We start from the raw sequence: 21868 nt of genomic DNA, 5'->3' as shown, positions 1-21868 counted from the left end.
TCAACAAACTTTCTTCAAGCAGTCAAAAAGCCAGCAAGTGAGTTTTTTTTGTATTTGAGCAGTCTTTGAAAACTTACAATTGCATTTGAATCTTCATTTAAAATAAAAATATGCCTTCTAAAACTGGCACATTTTATGCATTCTGAATTAATTTCTCTTCCACTTCCCAAGAAGTGCTTTCTACAGTCACAATTGTCAGCAATAAGCTTAAAAGATTGACAAATGACATAGTTAAGGCAGTACTATAATTGTTTCAAATGTCTAGTAAATAAGCACCATCTAATGTAATATACAAATCAGAGCAGATACTGTAAACATTAGATAATTAAGATTAAAATAAAGACAGCTATTTCAAACAGAGCATATTATTATATTTCTATAACAATGCTGTTTGATTTAGAGTATGTACATGCAATCAGTTAGTTATCTCAACAATTGGTTGCATATGCTTCCACTACTGAACATTTCTAAAATTAAAAAGTTCTGTATCTGGTATATTGACTACTGCTTTGAAGTTCTGCTTCTCCTCATTTTGATAAGATTTTGCCTCTTATCCATCATCTTGGACATTCAGCTAATGCTTTAATATTCTGGCAGCTTTCACTGCTCTCCTTACAAAAGTTGCATTCATCCATTCATTGGATCCACGAGAATGTCTATCTCATACAATCTCTGCCCTTTGGATATGATAGCCTGTTCTGTGCCCAAATGGCACTTTATCTGCCATATTCTGTTCATCATAACTATTAACCATATAAGTATGTGAGATACAAAGCATCTCTTCACTTCTTATTTATTCTTCAAATTATGAAAATTTGGAATCAGTGTAAATTAATCAATATGAATAGAATTTAATAGTTTAACTGTCATGTTGGAGAACCATAGTATTCACATTACACCTTAATACCTTATCCAGATTTTCCATTTTTTCTGATGCTCTGTTACAGAATACTAAATTTCCAGGACTAAGGTATATCTCAGTCAGATTTGTGTTGCTATAAAACCCTCCAACATTTCCCTGAGACTTTAACTTTGATAAATTACATTCTCCCTGCACGTAAGACATGGAATTAAATATCAGGTCTACACAGGATAGGTGAATATCACACAGTTGAGAAGATAATTAGAGATTCTTCACATAGAGCAAGTGATATGCAATGTGGCCCCTAACCATTTGAAACAATTTTGTTTTGCACAGACTGCCCATGCCAGGGTCAATGAAAGCCTATAGTTTTCGTTCATCAACTAAGATCTGACAGACCTCTCTTTGATCACTGGCAGCTTTACTTCACAGAGTTTAGTGCTGGGAGGTCTTTCAGCTGTAGTGTTCACGCAACAATGTTGTAAAGGTCTCTAAACCTGTCTTTGAAAAACTCACCCTCAATGCCAGGTAGATAGTTAGTCAAGTTTCCCACTATGGATTCATTTTACCATGACTTTTGCAGAGTCCATGTCTGCATACAAGTCAGGCAACTCTGACCTCTCCAGGAAATTGAGGTACAACCTTCATAATGCCATCACAATGGCAAGAGGCAGTATCAAACTAAGATTGTGACCCAGGCCAACCACAAAGACACCACGTCATTTGTGGCAAAGCTTACACAGTATAACGAGCTACAAAGGTGATAGAATCATGACGAGCTCAATGCATTCTACACTTGCTTTGAACAGAAGATCAGTGAAACAATGTCACCTATCCCAACAGCTTTGGATGCACCTGCACCCATGAACCACCTTCAAGTTCCCCTCCAAGCCACTCGCTATATTGACTTTGAAATATGTTGCTCTTTCTTCACTATTGCTGGGTCAAAGATGGCACCATATGGGGTGACATTGTAAACTTTCCACTGTACTCCTGTACTCGAATACTCGTGACAATAAATAATAAACCAAAAGTTGAAATCCTGGAATTCCCTCCCCAGTGGCATTGTGGATCAACCCTCAGCAGATGGTTTGCAGCGATTCAAAAAGGCAGTTCACCATTACCTTCTCAAGCGCAACTAGGTATGGGCAATCCACATCCCACAAATGAATTTTTAAAAAGCTGGCCTTCTTGAGATGAACCCACGTAAAGCAACTGGCTTGGATGAAGGCCCTCTACCATGCTCTCAGATCTTGCACAGACCAGTTGGCAGGTGTACTCACAGACATCTTTAACCCTTTCTTACTACAATTTGAAGTCACCACCTGCTTCAAGAAGGCCACCACCATCATCCCAGTACCAAAGAAAAATCATACAGTGTACCTCACTACCATCTGGTGACACTGACCTCCATAATCATGAAGTACTTTGAGAAGTTAGTCATGGCTCACCTCCGTCTTCAACACCATAAAGCCAGACAAACCCATCTCTAAACTCCAAGACCTGGGTCTCAGTTCCCCTCTCTGTAACTGGTTCCTCAACTTCCTGACCCATAGACCACAATCGTTAAGAACAGGCAACATCACCTCTTCCACCATAAGCCTCAACACTGGTGCCCTACCAGGCTGCGTACACAGTCCCTGACTATACTCGTTATACACTCAAGGGTATGTGGCTAAATTCTGCCCCAACTCCATTTTCAAGTTTTCTGATGATACTACTGTTGAAGGTTGGACTTCCAACAATGATGAGACAAAATACAGGAAAGAGATTGAGTGCATAGTGGCCTAGTGTAATGACAAAAATCTCTCCATCAACATTAGCAAAACAAAGTAGTTGGTCATTTCCTTCAAGAAGCGGAGTGGAGGGCATTCCCCCGTCTGCATCAATGGTGCTGAGGTGGAGATGGTGGAGAACATCAAGTTCCTGGGAGTGATGATCCCGAACAATCTGTCCTGGTCCACCGACATCAACACGACGGTCAATAAAGCACAACAACATCTACCTCCTCAGGAGGCTAAGGAAATTCGGCATTTCCATAAGGACTTTTACCAATGTTTATAAATGCACCACAGAAAGCATCCTAACTGGATGCATCACAGCATGGTTTGGCAACTGCTTTTCCTAAGAAACTACAAAGAGTCATGAACACAATTCAGTCCATTACACAAACCAGTCTTCTTCCCAGTGCCTCCATCTATATTTCTCAATGCCTTGGGAAAGCAACCAACACAATCAAAGATCCCTCCCACTCTGGTTTTACTCTTTTCCACTTTCTTCCATCGGGCACAAGATATAAAAGTTTGAATACATGTACAAATTGTTTCAAGAACAGCTTCTTCCCAGCTGTTATCTTTTTAACAACCCTCTCAAATATTAATTCAAATTTCTCTCCCTCGCTCTCTCTTTCTATACACTGTTCTGCAGCTACAACACTACATTCTGCACTCTGTTCTGCTACCTTGATTTACTTTGTATGGTATGGTCTGCCTATGTAGCATGCAAAACAACACTTTATCTTGGTACAGGTGACAACAATAAATCAATCAATTTTAGTTTTCCTGTATTTTTAATGGTGGACTTAAAGGAGAAAAGAACTGTTTTAAAATCAAGGAATGTTGTACAATTGCTGCGTGTATTGAGTTTCCAAATGATGTCATAAAAGATTACAGCAGATGATAAGAGTGCACAAAAAAAGCAAAACACTGCAAAAGCTGGAATTCTGAAATAAAAACAGGAATTGCTGGAGAAACTCAGCAGCCATGACAGCATATGTGAGGACAGAAATAGACCAAAAAGTCAAATCAAATCCACTGAGTTTCTCCAGCATTACCTGTTCAGAGTCGATGGTGTGGGGCATAATACATGAGCAGAGATAAATGATTGGCTACTTAATAGCAGAGTTCAGAAAATGGTCATTCTCAACTTGGTAGACGAATACTTGTAGAATGCCACAGGGATCAATGCATTTCTCCCTTAGGGATGTACCTCAACTTTGCCCATACCAGTTCTTCTTTATAAGCAGCCCATTGTCCAGTTACTGTTTTGTCTGCCAATATTTACTTCCAATTTACCGCTGACAGATTTGGTCTCAACACACTAAACTTGGCCCTCCTCCAATTAAATGATTTATTTTAGATATTTTCTTCATCCCATTCATAGCTAATCTAAGCCATCTGATACAAAATTCCTGTTTGTGATTTTTTTTTCCAACCTTACTTGATTCACCTGACCCACCTCAGTCTACAGATTTAGATCCAGAAATTCCTCTTTGTTCAGTGAACTGGAAACATCCTGTTCCAAGAAACCTACTCTGAACATACTTTCAAAGGTCTTTTCTCTCTCTACTCTTTACAGTAGCATTAGGAGAATTAAAATACTCCATTTTCATTTGGCGGCAAATCTCGCCCGTCTCTGCAATCCCCTTGCAAATTTGCTTCTCTATATCTATTCACAATTGCAATGGCATATCTATTGTTTCTTAACTCTAACCAATGTTATCTGCAACAGTAGCTTAAATCTTCTCCAACAGAAATGGCAAATTGCCCCACATTTTTCTTCTCCAGCCTGTACAGGTTTAATCTCTCCCAAAACTTGCCTCAGTTTTCCAAGAATATAAAACTTTCCTTTCAACACCACTCTTCTTACACATATTCATCTGCCCTGTATTCCTTTTTCTAAACTCATTACTTTCCCATTCATGTTGAGAAATATAGATTAAAAATCAGCCCCAATGTGCACATCAAAATATAAACAAATAATTGGTCAGCAATCCAAAATGACAAAAAAGAGTACTGATGTTTGTACTTTATTTCCATATGTATCTTAATGGGTATGCACATATATACTGAGAAGTGCATGTTACTGGTTTCCCTGCTCTCCTACTGTTTTCAATTAAAGTACATGCATGGAATGTTACAAAACATTGTCAGCATCATATGTAGGTCTTTGTTTGTATCCAATTAAGGAAATAATTTCTTTATCATTATCAACAATAATGATACAGTAATGTTGTGAGAAAGTTTAAAGTATAAAAATATGGAGAATATAATTTTTTTTCAATCAGGTATTTCAAATGTTGAATTAAAAATAAAAGTTAAAACACAAATTAAAGAAAAAAAACAAAAATGCTAACTATCCTATTTCTTTAGATGCATAATTATGTTACAAGAAATATTTAAGGCTGAAGCTAAGCATTAAAGAGCCCCACCTTTGTTTGTTCATACGTTCTCATGTATATATATATTCGTAACATGCTTACCACACTTAGACCAAGCAAATCTCTTTTGAAGTAATCCATATTCCTTCTCTCCAGGTTATCTAGGTAATGTTGCAGGCGAGTATAGGTGTAAGGATAACAGTAAGCAAACTGGTACACCTCATTATCCCGATCGAAGCAAAAGGCAAATGACATAACGTAGTTTTTCCGATGATCTGGACAGCGGTAGTAATAGACATTTTTTGAAGGAAGTCGTTGCCTGCCAAGTAATAATGATTAAAATAAATACATTCAGTAAAATCAGACAGGTGAGCACTCAAGTTTATTTAATACTGATGACAAAACTGCAACATAGCTATAACAGGAAATTCAATTTTTTGTGCTTGTCTATTAAATTGATCTTCATGTAGAAAAGCATCAAAGGCACTACATAGAAGTAGAAGATGAGAAATGAACATTAAACAAAGAATAAATATTAGGAGATAGGACAAACCTTTGGTTAGAAATGTGGATTTTGGGAGGAACACAAGTACAGAAAGTTGAAAAGGTGGAAAGGTTTTGGGTAAGAATCCGAGAGCATTAGAGATGGGTGACTGCCAATGGCAATGAAAAGAGATAAAAAGTCTGCAGATGCTGGAATCCAAAGTAGACAATCAGGAGGCTGGACGAACACAGCAAACCAGGCAGCATCAGGAGGTGAAGAAGTCAACATTTCGTGTGTAACCCTTCTTCAGGACTGGGGATGGGTATAGGGGGACCTGCAGATAAAGGGGGTGGCAGGGGCAAGGTAGTGAAGTGGGGATAGATGAAGACAGGCAAAGGGTACGACCTGGTTGGTCAATGGGAGGAATGAATCTGGTAGATGGCTGGGAGGGTTGGAAGTGAGGAAGAAGGGCTGGAAAGAGAGTTGGGGACTGGGAAAGGAGGTTATTTGAAATTGGAGAACTCAATGTTGAGTACTCCAGGCTGTAGGCTGTCCCGGCAGAAGATGAGGTATTGTTCCTCCAATTTGCTGTTTGGTTCGCTGTGGCAATGGAGAAGGCCAAAGATGGTCATGTTGGAAAGGGAGTGGGAAGGATAATTGAAATGGGCGGTGACTGGAAGGTCTGGTTGGCTGTTGCGGCCCCAGCTGAGATGGTCATGAGACGCTCGTGAAGACCAAATGTAAACTGAGGGAACGGTTCACCGAGCATTTCAGCTGGGCCCACAGAGGTCGACCAGACCTCCCAGTCACAAGCTGGAAGCTTGTCTTATGCACCAATCTACTAATTCTGCTGCCCTTCTCACTTCCTGAACTTTCTGTTCCTCCACGTGAATTCTTACCATCTCTGGAAGTGAGTTTTTAAACTCTTCCATCAGAATAATCTGTCTTAGAGCCTCAAAATTCTTATCCATTTTCAAAGCACGTACCCATCGATCAGAATGACTGTGTTTAATTCTTTCCACCTCAACATTGGTCTGACCTGGTTTCTTCTTTGTATTTCTGAACTGTTGTCTATATGCTTCTGGTACCATTTCATAAGCATTTAAAATAGCCTGATTAACCTCTTCATAATCCATTGACACCTCATTGGACAGTGCGGCAAATACCTCACTCGCTCTGCTTACCAGTTTAGTCTGAACTAGCATTACCCATAAACCCTCGGTCCACTCCATCTGCCTAGCCAATTTTTCAAATGAAATAAATAAAGCTTTAACATCTTTCTCATCAAAATGTGGCAGAGTTTTGATATATTTATATGTGAGGATATGGGCCTCTGGGAGGTAAGACAAAATGGATAAAGGAGCTGCACAAAATGGCTCCTGTATTGCTAAACTAAATTGCAAAGCAACAATTAATTCTAAATTGCAGCTAGAGACAAAATGGTTTCCTATGCCTATGTGACTACCTGCAGTTAGTCTGTAAAACTATATAAATAACTAACCATTAAAGCCATCAACATGAAGAAGTAGATGGATAAGATGAGGAAATACTAACCACATTTGCAAGCTGCGAGATGAGAAAATACTAACCACATTTGCAATGTGCGAGTCCTCGTAGAGGAAATGCTAAACCGCATTTTGCAAGCTGCGAATCTTTGTAAAGGTGACACAGGTGGGCAGCACGGTGGCACAGTGGTTAGCACTGCTGCCTCACAGCGCCAGAGACCCGGGTTCAATTCCCGCCTCAGGCGACCGACTGTGTGGAGTTTGCACATTCTCCCCGTGTCTGCGTGGGTTTCCTCCGGGTGCTCCGGTTTCCTCCCACAGTCCAAAAATGTGCAGGTTAGGTGAATTGGCCATGCTAAATTGCCTGTAGTGTTAGGTGCAGGGGTAAATGTAGGGGAATGGGTCTGGGTGGGTGCGCTTCGGCGGGTCGGTGTGGACTTGTTGGGTCGAAGGGCCTGTTTCCACACTGTAAGTAATCTAAACTAATCTAATCTAATCTAAAAAAAAACACCATTATAACTTAATCAATATCATTGGTTCAAGCAATTACCCATGAAGTTATACTGTATATTGATTGGCTGTTACAATGCGATCATGGTCTATGCCTGTTGATGATTAATATATATAAACCTTGTGCAAACTCTGTAAGGTTGTTGGATTCTTTTGATTGCCAAGAAGTTTTCATACTTCTGGGCGAATCGGAGTCTGCCAACCCAGCACTGCATCATACAATAAACGATTGTTTGGATGTTAGTCAAGAGTCATTTATAGTTGTGTTTATTGACCCATCGTAGAACTGAGTGACCTATAGATCATCATATGTATCACTACCTTGTCTTTTAATCTCCTTCCGGATAACTTGGCTTTCTTGAAGAAGGGCTTATGCCCGAAACGTCGCTTCTCCTGTTCCTTGGATGCTGCCTGACCTGCTGCGCTTTTCCAGCAACACATTTTCAGCTCTGATCCCCTGCCTGTTCAGGTTTTTCATGCACCATTACGTCAAACAGGGTTTCCGCTAACTGAACCTCAACTCCTTCATCTTTCTCTTTACTTTTCACTTCATGCTGTGACTTATGATAGTGGGATCTGGTTACCACACAGTCTGTGAAAATACCAGGATATTTCTGTTTTAACTCCTTGGTTTCTTGGTCTTCCTTGGATTAAGGGCTTTTGCCCGAAACATTGATTTTCCTGCTCCTTGGATGCTGCCTGAACTGCTGTGCTTTTCCAGCACCACTCTAATCCAGAATCTGGTTTCCAGAATCTGCAGTCATTGTTTTTATCTTCTCAACAGCAAGGGGTGTCATTCCCATCTTGGATCCTGCCAAATCATTCCCAAGAACAAACTGAATTCCTGGAACTGATACTCTGTCAATCACTCCCACTGTAACTTTCCCAGTCTTAAGTTGGCACTCCAACCTGATCTTACATAGGGGAACACTAAATTTATGTCTATGTATCCCACAAATTACCACACTCTCGGATAAGAGATCAGAAAAAGTGCATATGCACGCATCCCTTATTATCAGCGTCTGGTTAGATCCTGTATCTCTCAAAATTATAACTTCTTGTCCTTTTCCCCTTGTTCTTTCTGAATAAACTTTACCCACAGAGCGAATTCTTTGTAGAGATCAGGTACTAACTCCATATCCAGCCCCTTCCTAGGCTGTGCACTCTCCTGTAGCTCCTCAACTCTTCTTGGGGTCTCCATTACTCCCTTCACTAATACCATTGACTTAGCTTGTTTTACCACATCTTTTCCCACAGCAACTTCCTTTAACGACCAGCACTGTGTCTTTACTTGTCCCATTTTAGCACAGTGAAACACGTTCACCTCCTTTCCACCCTCTTGGGCTTCTTTTTTATTCTGTGGTAAAATCTTACTAGTGTTCTTCATAACATAAGGACTGTTCCAAGGCAGCAACATCCCTTGGCAAAAAGGTAAATTGAAACACAGATTCTTATTGTCGGGAGAGATCAACATCCAAAGAGGTTTCAGAGAGAAAGTCAGTCAGGAAACATTTGCTGAAGCTGCAATCTTCCTGGACTGCAACATCTTGTGACTGGATTAGTGGTGCTGGAAGAGCACAGCAGTTCAGGCAGCATCCAAGGAACAGCGAAATCGACGTTTCGGGTAAAAGCCCTTCATCTTGTGACTGCCACAGCTAAACTAAACATAAAAAAAACCTGAACTGTTAAACTAGGCTCTTTCTCGACTCCTTGGCATCTCTGCCTTTACAACCTCACTTTAATTAGTTTAAAACTGCAACTTGATCACTCTTGTTTGCTAACTTCTCTAAGCTCTATTCCTCAATGCCTCAAATTTCAAATGCCCATCCTCATGCTTAAATCGTACTGCACCCTCATCCTTTTGTTTCTAAAGTCAGGAGTCACACGACACCAGGTTATAGTCTCACAGGTTTATTTGAAATCATAAGTTTTCAGAATGCTGCTCCTTTGTCAGGTGAAGGAGCAGCTCTCTGAAAGCTAGTAACTTCAAATAAACCTGTTAGACTATAACCTGGTGTCGTGTGACTCCTGACTTTAGAAACAAAAGGATGAGGGTGCAGTACGATTTAAGCATGAGGATGGGCATTTGAAATTTGAGGCATTGAGGAATAGAGCTTAGAGAAGTTAGCAAACAAGAGTGATCAAGTTGCAGTTTTAAACTAATTAAACTTAATGGACAGTGCAGGATAGAAAGCCTGCCAGTAAGTGCACTGCAATACTGGAGTCTGGAGGTAAGAAAGGAATGAATGAGAGTTTTCAGCACCAAGGTTAGCTGAGGCAGGTTTAAAAATGGATGCTGTTAAAGTTATTGAGAGTTGGTGATCTTTTTAAGGAAGAGAATATGGAGTTTAAAGGTCAGGTTGAGGTCAAATCAGAAGTCAAGTTTCAACCTGAAACAAGGGGAGGAGAGATTTAGTGGCAAAGGTTACAGAGTTTCTGACTGGGTACAAAGATGCCTACGACTGGGAAAGAAAATATCACAAAAGTGTGGCAAAATGAATAGACAAGTGTAAAACAGAAAACTACAGATTTAATTATCTAGACTCTAAGCTCTGTTATTCCCTCCCTAAACTATTCAACATTTCTAGGTTCCTTTGCTTGTCTAACACTTCCTTAAAACCTAATTCTTTGACCAAGTTTTTAGTCATCCATTCTCGCCTGTTTTAATTTTTTAAGGATTAGTTAGCTCAGTTGGTTGGATGGTTGGTTTGCAATGCAGAATAATACCACCAGCGTGGCTTCAATTCCTGCACCAGCTGAAGTTACCATACAAGACTCTCCATCTCATGGTGAGCCTCAGGTTGAAAATCACCACCAGCCATCTGTCTCTAAACTTTACCTTCACCTTTAGACAATAACCAAACAAGCAGAGAAGGCAAAGTCAAGAACTTTCCAAGGCTTTGGCATCAAACATTATTTATTACAAATTAATACTAAACTTTGTTCTACTTGGTACTTATAGATATACCAGGCTCTGATCCTATAGTTACATTAGATGAAAGTTTATCCATCTCCTTTGTTTGTCCATGTCTATATACTCGAAAGACTCAAAAGTTCTAGTCTGGTATAATGGTATGATTTATTCTTCAAGAGTTTCTAACTCCATCCAGTGCTAAGTTTACTAATTTTACTAATCTTTACAGAAAATGCCACGAGTTACTAAACATCACTCACTTCTCTAATTTCATGTTGACTGACTAATCATACTTATTCAAACAGCCAGATTGTTTTTCCTGTTGTAATTGACACTTCTTATATTTTAAGCATCATTTAGCAATTAATATGAGTGTATCCAATGTTGCTTTTTTTCATGCATTCATGCGATGTGAGCATCGCTGGTTAGGCTTGCATTTATTGTACATCCCTAATTGCCCAGAGGACTGTTCAGAGTTAAACATAATTCTGACGGTCTGGAGTCACATGTAGGCCAGACCAAGTAATGAGGCAGATTTCCTTTCATAAAGGACATCGGTGAACTTGATGTTTTCCTTCTGACAATCAACAATGGTTATGTGGTTGTCATTATGCTAGCAATTCATTCCATGGTTTTAACTGATTTCAAATTTCACCATGTGATTCAAACACATGTCCCCAGAATATTAACCCGGAGTTCTGGATTACTAGTCCAATGATGTGATCACTATGCCACTGCTTCTCTTCATTCTCTAACAGGTAAATGCATACTTGATCTTAACATGCTTTCCCAGATATGGAATGAGTGATATTACTTACATTTATGAATGTAGCTGGAGATTTCTGACCAATTACATTAACTCTGCAGATCACTTTCAAAGCTGCACTACTACTCAATTAAAGGGCAGAATTGCTCTCTATCGATCTAACTTTCCTTATTCCATTGTTCAAATATAAAAGGTCAGATAACTGTCAGAACGTCTGTTATTAAAGCTGCTATGTTACTTACAGATTAATTGCTCTGGCAATAAATAGAAGTTAAGGTGAAATGATAGAATACTGATGTTTGGGTCGAGCTTTGTCTACATTTGACAAAATATAGATTCAAGTAGGATCATAAATGTTTTGCAGTCAGTCTTTTTTTGGAAGGAACACTGATTAATTTTGTAATACGGTGCAAATTTAACAACACACTATTAAGTTATTGGTATGACAATTCTGTGGTTTGTTAAATGGATTTGCTACATAATAGCCAGGTTGTAAAGTTATGTTTCATGTGACCTTTAACATCTAATAATGAGAGAAAACACAGGATTTCCAATATCCACTAAGGCATAAAACTGACATTACAGAACAGGTGATACTAATAGAATATGTCTAATTTTAACTTGCTTCAAATCAAGTTTTGTGTTCAGTCAAGAAACTAAATAATTGTATGTTTTGCTTAACAAACTTGAAGGTGAGCAGGTTGGAGTTTTACTTTACCAAATCCACAAGTATGACAAAAATTAAATGTTTTTAATATAATGGTTCAAACCTATTTACAAAGTAAAATTCTGAAATGTGTAGTACCTTACCAACACCAGCTGATGACCCTACATATGGCCTCAAAATCAAAATTATTTTCTTAGTTGTGGTGAACAAGATTAACATATCGATTATTTATGTTATGGACTAGGCCAGACTACTCAAAACATTCTTAAGCAGGCAGCCCCAGACCTAACTTTGCAATTTGTTTCAGTAAGTCTACACTGAAAATTACCTGGAGTAAGTAGCTAGGCTGGCTACTAGATTTGAGAACAGACATCAAATTTATTCACAAAATTACACAATGAAACACAAAGAACAGAATAAAGAACCCATACAAGAACTCCAACTAGAATTAATTATGCTGTTCCAAATATTTCTAACATTCCAAATAAGCAAACTCCCTTTAAAACCAATATAAGTGGAACACATGCTTACAGGTTAAAACTGAAGGGCAGAAAAGAGAAAGAGAGTTTCCACACAGCTCCCTGTTGAACTTCCCAGTTCAGGACTCAACTAAAACTGTTCAGCTCAGCTAGCTAGAGAGCTGACCACTCCCCTCTCTTTATACAGCATCTTCTAAAGCATGATCACTTTGGGCTGAAGTCTCATCTGTTTACATATCAATAAAAGGCCGCTCATAATCGTATTCACCTCTGTACCAAACCAGACTGATCAGAGTCCAGCCCGGTTTATTGCCCCTCTGAAAAATATTAAGGACAGAGTCTCCATGAGCCAAAGAACTGCTTTTAGAAAAAAAGGGACATGCTTTGTGACATTTAACATGTGGATAACATCTACAAAACAAGGGTGCCACAAAATGCTGTTATGTAATAACAATATTGTTGGTATTAATGGTGTCAATCTTGCGACAAAGTGGCAACTGCAATGATATGCACACTTCTGGTGCAAAACATGGCTGGGTTTGGGTAGATCATTCGTACATCCAGTGAAATCATAATATAATTGAATTCCTTATTACATTTGATCGTGACATATTCTATTGTCAGACAAGAATCTATAAACCAAAACAGTGGCTCAGTGGTTAGCATTGCTGCCTCAGAGCACCAGGGACCCAGAGTCAATTCCACCCTCAGGCAACTGTGTGGGGTTTGCATATTCTCCCTGTGTCTGCATGGGTTTCCTCCACCCTCCAGGTGTTCCGGTGCCTCCCACATTCCGAACTCGTGTAAGTTAAGTGGATTGGCCATGCTAAATTACCCCGTAGTGTCCAGGGATGTGTAGGTTAGGTGTGTTAGCCATACGAAATGCAGGGTTGCAGAGATAAGGTAGGGGAATGGGCCTGGGTGGGATACTCGTCGGAGACTTGGTGTGGACTTGTTGGGCCAAATGGTTCTAGAGATTCTATATATAAAAAACAATTACATAGATATGAGGGAAGAGCTCTCATATCTATTTGGTAAATAGGTTAAAAGGGATGATGGTAAACAAAAACTGAGAAACATTGAAAGAAAGAGTTCAAAAAGTTCCATAAAAATACATTCACCTAAAAAATAAAATTTCTGCAAGAAAAATCTAACCATGGCTTACTGGAGAAATTAAGAATGTGTTAGTTTAGAAGAAAAAGTTTATAATGATGAAGATAATACAAGCATGATTAAAAATTGGAAGGATTTGGAAAATCAAACAAACAGAAAGAAAACCACCCAGGAAGATCTTTTACAGGTATACCAGGAGAATAGCTGAATTAAACATGGTTCCTTAAAGATGAAGACAGCGGAAATTATATTGGTGATGAAGAAATGGTAGAGTCATTGATTTTGAATTTCTCTATACAGTACAATATAAATTTCATACTAGACACAGAGGCTAAGCAAGATGCTGAAAAGAATGAGTAATTTAAGAGAAGCTAGAGTATGCTATGCAGTTCTGGAATCCACACGATAGAATGGATTCAGGAGAAGTGCAGAGGAGATTTACCAAGAAGCTGGAGAGTTTTAGTTATGAAGAGAGGTTGCACATAATCACAGGATCACTACAGTGTGGAAGCAGACCATTCAGCCCATTGAGTCTACACCAACCCTCTGAAGAGCAGCCAACCCAGACCAAGTCCCCTACCTTATAATTCTGCATTTCCTATGGCTATTCTACCTAGCCTGCACATCCCTGGACACAATGGGCAATTTAGCACCGCCAATCCATCTAATCTGCACGTCTTTGGAGTGTGGGAGAAAATTGGATCACCTAGCAGAAACCCACGCAGACAAGGTGAGAATGTGCAACCGCCACACAGACAATCACCTGAAGCTGGAATCAAACCTGGGCTCCTGGTGCCGTGAGGCAGCACTGATAACCACTGAGCCATCATGCTGCCCCTAGGCTGGATTGTTTCTCTTGGAGCAGAAGAGATTGAGAGGTTATTAATTGAGATGTATAAAACATGGGGGCAAAAGTAGCGTAGACAGGAAGGAACTTTTTCCCATGTGGAGAGTTCAATGATCAGCAGACATAGATTTAAGATAAGGGGCAATACGTTTAAAGGGAATGTAAGGAAAAATGTTTTCACCCAGAAGGTGGTGTAAATCTGAAACTCATTGCCTATAAGGGTTGTAGTGGCAGAAACCTTAACATTTAAGAAACATTTAAATGTGTACTTGCAATGACAAGGCATACAAGACTATGAACTAAGAACTGGAAAATAGGATTAGAAAAGTTAGGTGCTTGTTTTTTTGATGAGCGCTGACTTGATTGGCTAAAGGATCTCTTCCTGTGCTGTAGACCATTACGACTCTAAGGAAGGTTAGTAGACAAAACATATCAAAGAACATTAAGGGATTAAAAGCCAACCAGTTCTCAGACTATGAAGACCTTTGTCCTTGTGTTCTAAAAGAAATAACAACAGGGATAGTGAACACAGTGGTCACGATTTTCCAAAATTCCCTAGGCTCTGGCAATTCCAAAAGGTTGGAAGTTAACAATTTTATTCTATTCATTCATGAGATAAGGGTGTCACTGGCTAGGCTAGCATTTATTGTCCATCCAAATTGTCCAGAATGCAGTTAAGAGTCAACCACTGCTGTGGGTCTGGAGTCACATGTAGGCCAAACCAGGTAAGGATGGTAGTTTTCTTCCTTGAAGGACATTTGTAAATCAGATGGGCTTTTTCAACAATTAACAATAGATTCATAGTCATTATTAGACTTCTAATTCAGTCTTTTTTATATATATTGCTACTAACCAAGAAATAGAAAAGGGAGAGAAATCAGGGAACTACAGATTAGTATGAATGATGTCAGTTGTCACAAAAAAATGATGGAATCTATTATTAGTAAAGTCTTAACAATGCACTTGAATACTACAGCATTGTCATGCAGAACCAATAGGGCATTACAAAAGAAAATACATCTTGGCAAATTGATTAGGGGTTTTTGAGAATAAAATATACGTAGGGTAGGTAAAACAGAGGCAGTAGATGACCCAAATAATTTCCATAAGACATTTAATAAAGTGGCAACCTGGACACCCTGATACACTCCTCCTCCACTTTCAACACCTCCTCCCGTACCCCCAAGGTACATTCCCATGCAATCGCAGAGGGAGATTCTCTCCTCCCTTCTCACCATTCAAGGTCCCAGACATACCTTCCAGTGAAGCATTGATTTACCTGTACTTCATTCAATCAAGTCTAATGTATTCAATGTTTACAGTAAAGTCTCTACACTGGAAAGACAAAATCTAGACAGGGTGACTGCTTTGCAGAACACCGACAGTCTGCCCACAAAAATGACTCCAAGTTTCCAGTTTCCTGCCACTTCAACACACCACCATAAGCCCTGGCCATCATTTCTGTCACAGGCCCTGCTACAGCATTCCAGCAAGCCTCAGTGCATGTTCAAGACCCTGCAGCTTAAAGCATTCAACATTACGTTCAATAATTTTAGAGCTTGGTGCCACTTTTCTGTGTTTTTTACCCATCCCACACCTGGTGGGTTCATATTAGCACAGTTACCTATTCTCACCCAATTGTAGTTCTTAATATCACTTATTCATTTTTTCTTCTGTCCTAGCCTCATATCTATAATCTCCTCGTTTACCTATCTTTTTCATATCTCTTACTCTCTCTCCGGGCTCCATCTCTACCTATCCACTCACCTCTCCCCTTCCCCCCACTACCTCCCCCAACTTCAGCTTCAGTATACATACCTTTTCCAGTACATTTTCCTAGCTACTAACCGTTCTGATGGGTTCAAAATATTAACTCTGATTTCTTCCACACATGCTGCCAGCCCTGCTGAATTTCACCAGCAATTTCTGTTTTTAATTCAGATCTATCATATCTGCAGTTCTTTGTCTTATTTAAGGAAAGAAATATCATAGCTTCAACAATGTAAGACATAATCGTGGAGGTGGATTGAGGGCAAACGTCTCTATACTACTGACACAATCATTTGGATTTCAAAGGAAATCTTTGCTACATGTGGCATTCCTGACCAGGTTGCTTTGATAAAATCCACAAAATATCAATAACTACTTCACACATTTCAAGGAAACAAAAACCTAAGCATCTTGTAAAAGCTCCCCAATACATTCCTAATCCAACAATGAGGCCAACGTGGCACCTTAATGATCAAAATACTGATTACAAAGGCTAATTACCTACAGTGTGGAAACAGGCCCTTCAGCCCAACAAGTCCACACCGACCCTTTGAAGAGCAACCTGTTCAAACCCATTTTCCTCTGACTAATGCACCTAACACTATGGGCATTTTAGAATGGCCAAATTACCTGACCTGCACATCTTTGGACTGTGGGAGGAAACCGGAGCACGCAGAGGAAACCCATGCAGACACGGGGAGAATGTGCAAACTCCACACAGACGGTCACCCGAGGCTGGAATCGAACCTGGGTCCCTGGCGCCATGAGGCAGCAGTGCCAACCACTGTTGAAGAGAAATTAGGGTTTTAAACTATACTGAGGAGAAAGTGAGGTCTGCAGATGCTGGAGATCAGAGATGGAAATGTGTTGCTGGAAAAGCGCAGCAGGTCAGGCAACATCCAGGGAACAGGAGAATCGACGTTTCGGGCATTAGCCCTTCTTCAGGAATTCCTGAAGAAGGGCTAATGCCCGAAACGTCGATTCTCCTGTTCCCTGGATGCTGCCTGACCTGCTGCGCTTTTCCAGCAACACATTTCCATCTTTTAAACTATACTCTCAGGTGACAGGTCTACTTCTCTGCAATGTGAGTTGGCATTATCAGAACTGTTGATGACCAGAAAGCTCTGAAGATAGCTTCCCATCCAACCTCAAAAAAGGTTTCTAGGGCTAGAACTCCAGAATTTTCAAAGTGTTCAAGAACAAATCAGTGATGATTCTATATAGTTCACGGGGGAAAGGTTAATTCTAATCATTAGCTTTTCAATGAAGTGCATTACTATTCCAGACTGGAAGATTTATAATACTTTGTCTCAAAGCACATTGGTCTGCTGAGAAAAGGTTTGCAGAGCATTATCTTTTTCAGATTCAATGATGTCCCACTGGATGCTCAAGCATTTCAGGGAAACCTAGCAGTTTACGTACACTGTGAAACATTGAAGCATTATCAATGATGGAAGGATCAAAAGGAGGTTACTCACTATGCCTCTCAACTGCTCGCTATTATGAATCTGATCTTTCAGAATCGATGACACATTGCTCTGTTATGCTTTCTTGATCTTCCTGGTCAATGTCCTGATCCTTAGCCTCATCTTCTTCCTCAGAAGATTGTTGCTGTTCCTCTATTTCATTGGAAATCAGGACATTCCCCTCTGTTGGCTCCAAATACGGTGGGCACAACATGACACATTGTTGATATAATTATCATGAAACGGCAGCAGCAGCGTATAGTGCTGGCTCCTCAGCCCAGAGCCCGTCGCTTATCTAAATTCCCTTTTACTATTTTCTTTGTTTTCTGCTTTTAAAGTTTTTCAATTAGTGTATAAACAATAAATAACTTTAAATTCATTTACCTTCATTTTGGAAACCTCAGTCGTAAGATTCTCCTAAGCGGCGGTTGCTTCCCGCAGTCCGAAATGGAGGTCTTTCTCAACGCGTTGGTCATGGCCTGGGGAGCAGTCTCTGTTAGAGCGGTTATCCCAGATTGTGATCTTGACAGCGGTCCAGCTCAAATCTTAATCTTCGGTGAGTGCTTCCATCGCGGTGTTTTGTTTTATCCATGTGTAGTGGCCTAGCAATCCGAAAGCCCAGTATGTGACTTTAAGTGACGTTCTTGGTGGCAGTTTTTCTTCAGAAGCTTTCGACCCAATGGAGTGGTGTCCCAGCATTTCATATGATTAGATTACTTACAGTGCGGAAACAGGCCCTTCGGCCCAACAAGTCCACACCGCCCCGCCAAAGCGCAACCCACCCATACCCCTACATTTTACCTCTTACCTAACACTACGGGCAATTTGGCATGGCCAATTCACCTGACCTGCACATTTTTGGACTGTGGGAGGAAACCGGAGCACCCGGAGGAAACCCACACAGACACAGGGAGAACGTGCAAACTCCACACAGTCAGTCGCCTGAGGCAGGAATTGAACCCGGGTCTCTGGCGCTGTGAGGCAGCAGTGCTAACCACTGTGCCACCGTGCCACCCCTATATCCTAGGGACCTTCGAAGGAGAAAGAAACCTATGAGTTTTCTACTATAATATTTTGCACGGACCTCCAGAATTTGCCATTGATAAACATCAATGTCGCAGAAGTGTTTCCTGTTGATGAACTATACAGGCTTTTGATATGGCATTCTTAAATCAACATGTGTGCAGTCAAAACACCTTGTACCTGGGGAAGCCAGCAATGGTGTATAATCACACTGCCCAAGCTGTTTGACTCTCTTCATCACCAGGAAAACATAAGCTGTGATCTGCAGAAAATGGCATTCACTACATTCTGGATGCATTTATGGGTCAAGGATTGGAAAATGCCACATAGATGCCCAGTTCCTCCTTGAAACAAAACACTGGCATGAAACTTCAGGGCAGCTGTGACCTTCATGGGATTGGATTGTCGCCCGATCTTTCTACACACAAGTCTTGCTCCAGCAATTCAGGTCAGTAATGATTGTCTGGAACTTCCTTAATCCACACCTGCATATGCTTCAAAAGGTTGAAGAAAAAGACAGCAAGGCATGTAGATGTGGGGTCTCAACATACACCTCTGCCTCAGTTTTTGAATCTTGACTTTCTGCTTCTCCGTCTGGAATCTGTGCAAGAGGCATTGGAGTTTTCTGTTCTTGATTGCTCATAGAGTAGAAATCTCTTTCTACGCTGTCTTCAAAGTTGCATTAATGCTGTAATCACTGCAACCATTGCAATCCCCATGTAAGATTCACAAGTATACAAGCTGTGGGGAATATGAGAAAGGTAACACTCAGCACTCCTGAGCCCTCACGCCCAGCACATTATGCCATCCATGTGACATGGAGGCTTTCTAAGGAGGTCACTATCATATTATCATGAGGAGCTCTGAGGTATTTCAACTTATCCAATTGTACATTGCACAACCAAAGATTTAACACTCCACTAAGAGAAGAATTATGCTGATAAGCAACTATGATTACGTTCCTCAATGCCCAACAAAGCGCCTCTTCAATATCACAGACACATTACATGCTAACAATTCAGTGTGAAGTGTTGTCCTCCAGTGTTTGTTATGGAATATGTTGTGTAATTAGACGTCAGGTGTTGATATTAAGTGGCTTTCTCTTATTGTAGTTTAGCTGACATGAAAAGGAGGTAATTAGTTGGCACAATGAAATAGTCCTGATTGCTTCAGGCAATGAATGACCTGCCAATGAAGTTCAAATTGAAGCCAGAAGGGCGACATTCAGTGGAGGCATAATCATGTAAAGGTCTCCAATTCCAAGAATTTTACACCTCCCACGCCTTTCCCTCCCCCCAAAAATAGGTTACGTATATTCTACATCTATTAGCAACCATTTTGTCTCTTAATTAAGCAATTCAGTTTTTATCTGAGATGCAAGGCTGCAACTTTTGCGACTTGCAGGGTCTGGGTTGATTTTCCCCAATCCTTCATGTTTTGTTTTATGTTAGTGCTTTTGTTGTACCTATAACCATGTGACAAAAAAGGATATTTAACTTCTGATTCTTTTCAGCCTCCGGCAACCATTTCCATTTAGCTGCTTTACATAACTATTAATATGTTCACTTTATCCTTCAAGCTCATGACTTTAGAAATTCTCACACTCTTGTTGGTCCTACCTTTCCTATGGAGAGTCCAGATTTATCATGACCTGTTGGAACTCCCCTTTTCAGAGTTCCCAATCTCCTTCCATGCACTATGAGGTCCCACCTAATCATCTACAATTTCCCTATCACTTTCACCATTCCCTCAAGTACCCGGTACAACAAAGTCAACGCCTTGGAGGGTCTCTTCCTAAGACTGCTATACATTACTAACCAAATCCCCAAGGATGACGGCACCCTATGCTGACTTGGTAGGGTAGCCCTGACAATCATGGCTCACCCCTTAACTGATGTCTTAACAGTACACTAAACAGTACATCTGTCATCATGAAACTGCTTGCACTTGACTTACAGGACTGACCATGGCTCAATTAACTGGACTCCAAGGTCAAAGATTCCCAGACCCTGGAAGGATCAAGCACTGAACTGACTATGGATTGGAATGTGATGAACCACTTTACTGATTATGGCAGTAACCCCTGACTGAGCATCTTTCCTCTTGATCCCACTGTGACTGTTCCCCTCTGACATTCACCCGTGGTCATTTGCTTTAAGCACATGAAGTATGCTTGGTGCGTGAACTGCTAGAAGATGCTGCAAGTGTTACTTTGACGTAGCATGGTGCCGCAAGGAGATGCTTCTCCCCTTTGACTGTTCAGTTCTTCCCACCATAACAAGTTGCCTGCCTTTCCTTCTGCTCTAAAAAGGCTGGCAGCCTATAGCTGAGCACTGAAGACACTGTGTGCTAGGAAAGCAATATGAACCACACTGTGACCTGGCAACCAGCAAGTCGGTGTCTAAGTCAGTAACTGTGAGGCAGTGTGGAACGTAATATACATAGACGTTGGCAACATCCACATAAGTGCAAAGTAAGTGAGTATTAAGAAAAAAAAGTAAGATCCATAAGATACATGGTTCCTTATGAGCTCAAAATCATTCTGTGTAGATGCATTTATGTCCCTGCATGCAAACAACCTGACAGAAGCATAAAAGTCGTATGTATCCTTATGTTCCAAGTACAGTGTTGAAGGGCTGAAGTAGTATCTGAGTTGGTCTGAGAGAAAGCATGATGATCTGGTAAGACTAGTGGCTTGCTAATACCAACTTGCACAGACAAAAGGTCAAGGAGGTGGTGGCCATGGAGGCTGCAGATAAGAAACAGGCGCATAATGACAGGGACAAGTATTCAGTAAGCTGCAGCTATCTGTTCTGATTTACATATCGATAACTGGCACCATCTAGTTTCTTGGTGGACATACCAACATACAAATATATGAATTAGGAGCAGGAGTAGGTCACTCAGGCGCTCCACACCTTTCTACCATTAAATAGGATCTGATTGTAACATTAAAACTGCATTCCTATCTACCCTGATAACCTTTCACTGTTTTACTTAACAAAAATCTATTCACCTCTGCCTTAAAAGTATTCCAGGACTCTGCTTTCATGACCATTTGAGGAAGTCAGTTTCAAAGTTATGACACTCAGAAAGAAAAATAATTGCCTCATCTTTGTTTTCAATGGTCAACTCTGATTTTTAAAAAGTTACCCTTAGTTCTAGATTCTCCTAAAAAACAACATTGTCAAGACCTCTCAAGATGTTATATGTTTCAATCAAGTCATCTTTTTCAGTGGATACAAGCTCAGCCTGCCAAGCCTTTCTCATAAGAAATGCCCATCCTTCATTTATTGGAAATAG

General features: G+C 40.3%; 1 protein-coding gene across 1 annotated transcript in view; it reads right to left on the bottom strand.

Moving 5' to 3' along the window:
- agbl4 (AGBL carboxypeptidase 4) overlaps positions 1 to 21868 on the bottom strand; it is an 854548-nt gene that overhangs the window by 521568 nt on the left and 311112 nt on the right. Inside the window, exon 5 of the mRNA XM_043699224.2 lies at positions 5124 to 5340. Within this exon, the coding sequence (XP_043555159.1) occupies positions 5124 to 5340 (217 nt within the window). The remainder of the gene's footprint in view (positions 1 to 5123; positions 5341 to 21868) is intronic.

This window comes from Chiloscyllium plagiosum, unplaced genomic scaffold (genome assembly GCF_037043375.1).
Source record: "Chiloscyllium plagiosum isolate Xiang-an unplaced genomic scaffold, Cpla_swu_hap1 HiC_scaffold_9, whole genome shotgun sequence".
In the NCBI taxonomy this organism is placed as follows: Eukaryota; Metazoa; Chordata; class Chondrichthyes; order Orectolobiformes; family Hemiscylliidae; genus Chiloscyllium; species Chiloscyllium plagiosum.
Note: the sequence above shows the minus strand (reverse complement) of the source record. Positions and strands in the feature narration are given on the sequence as shown.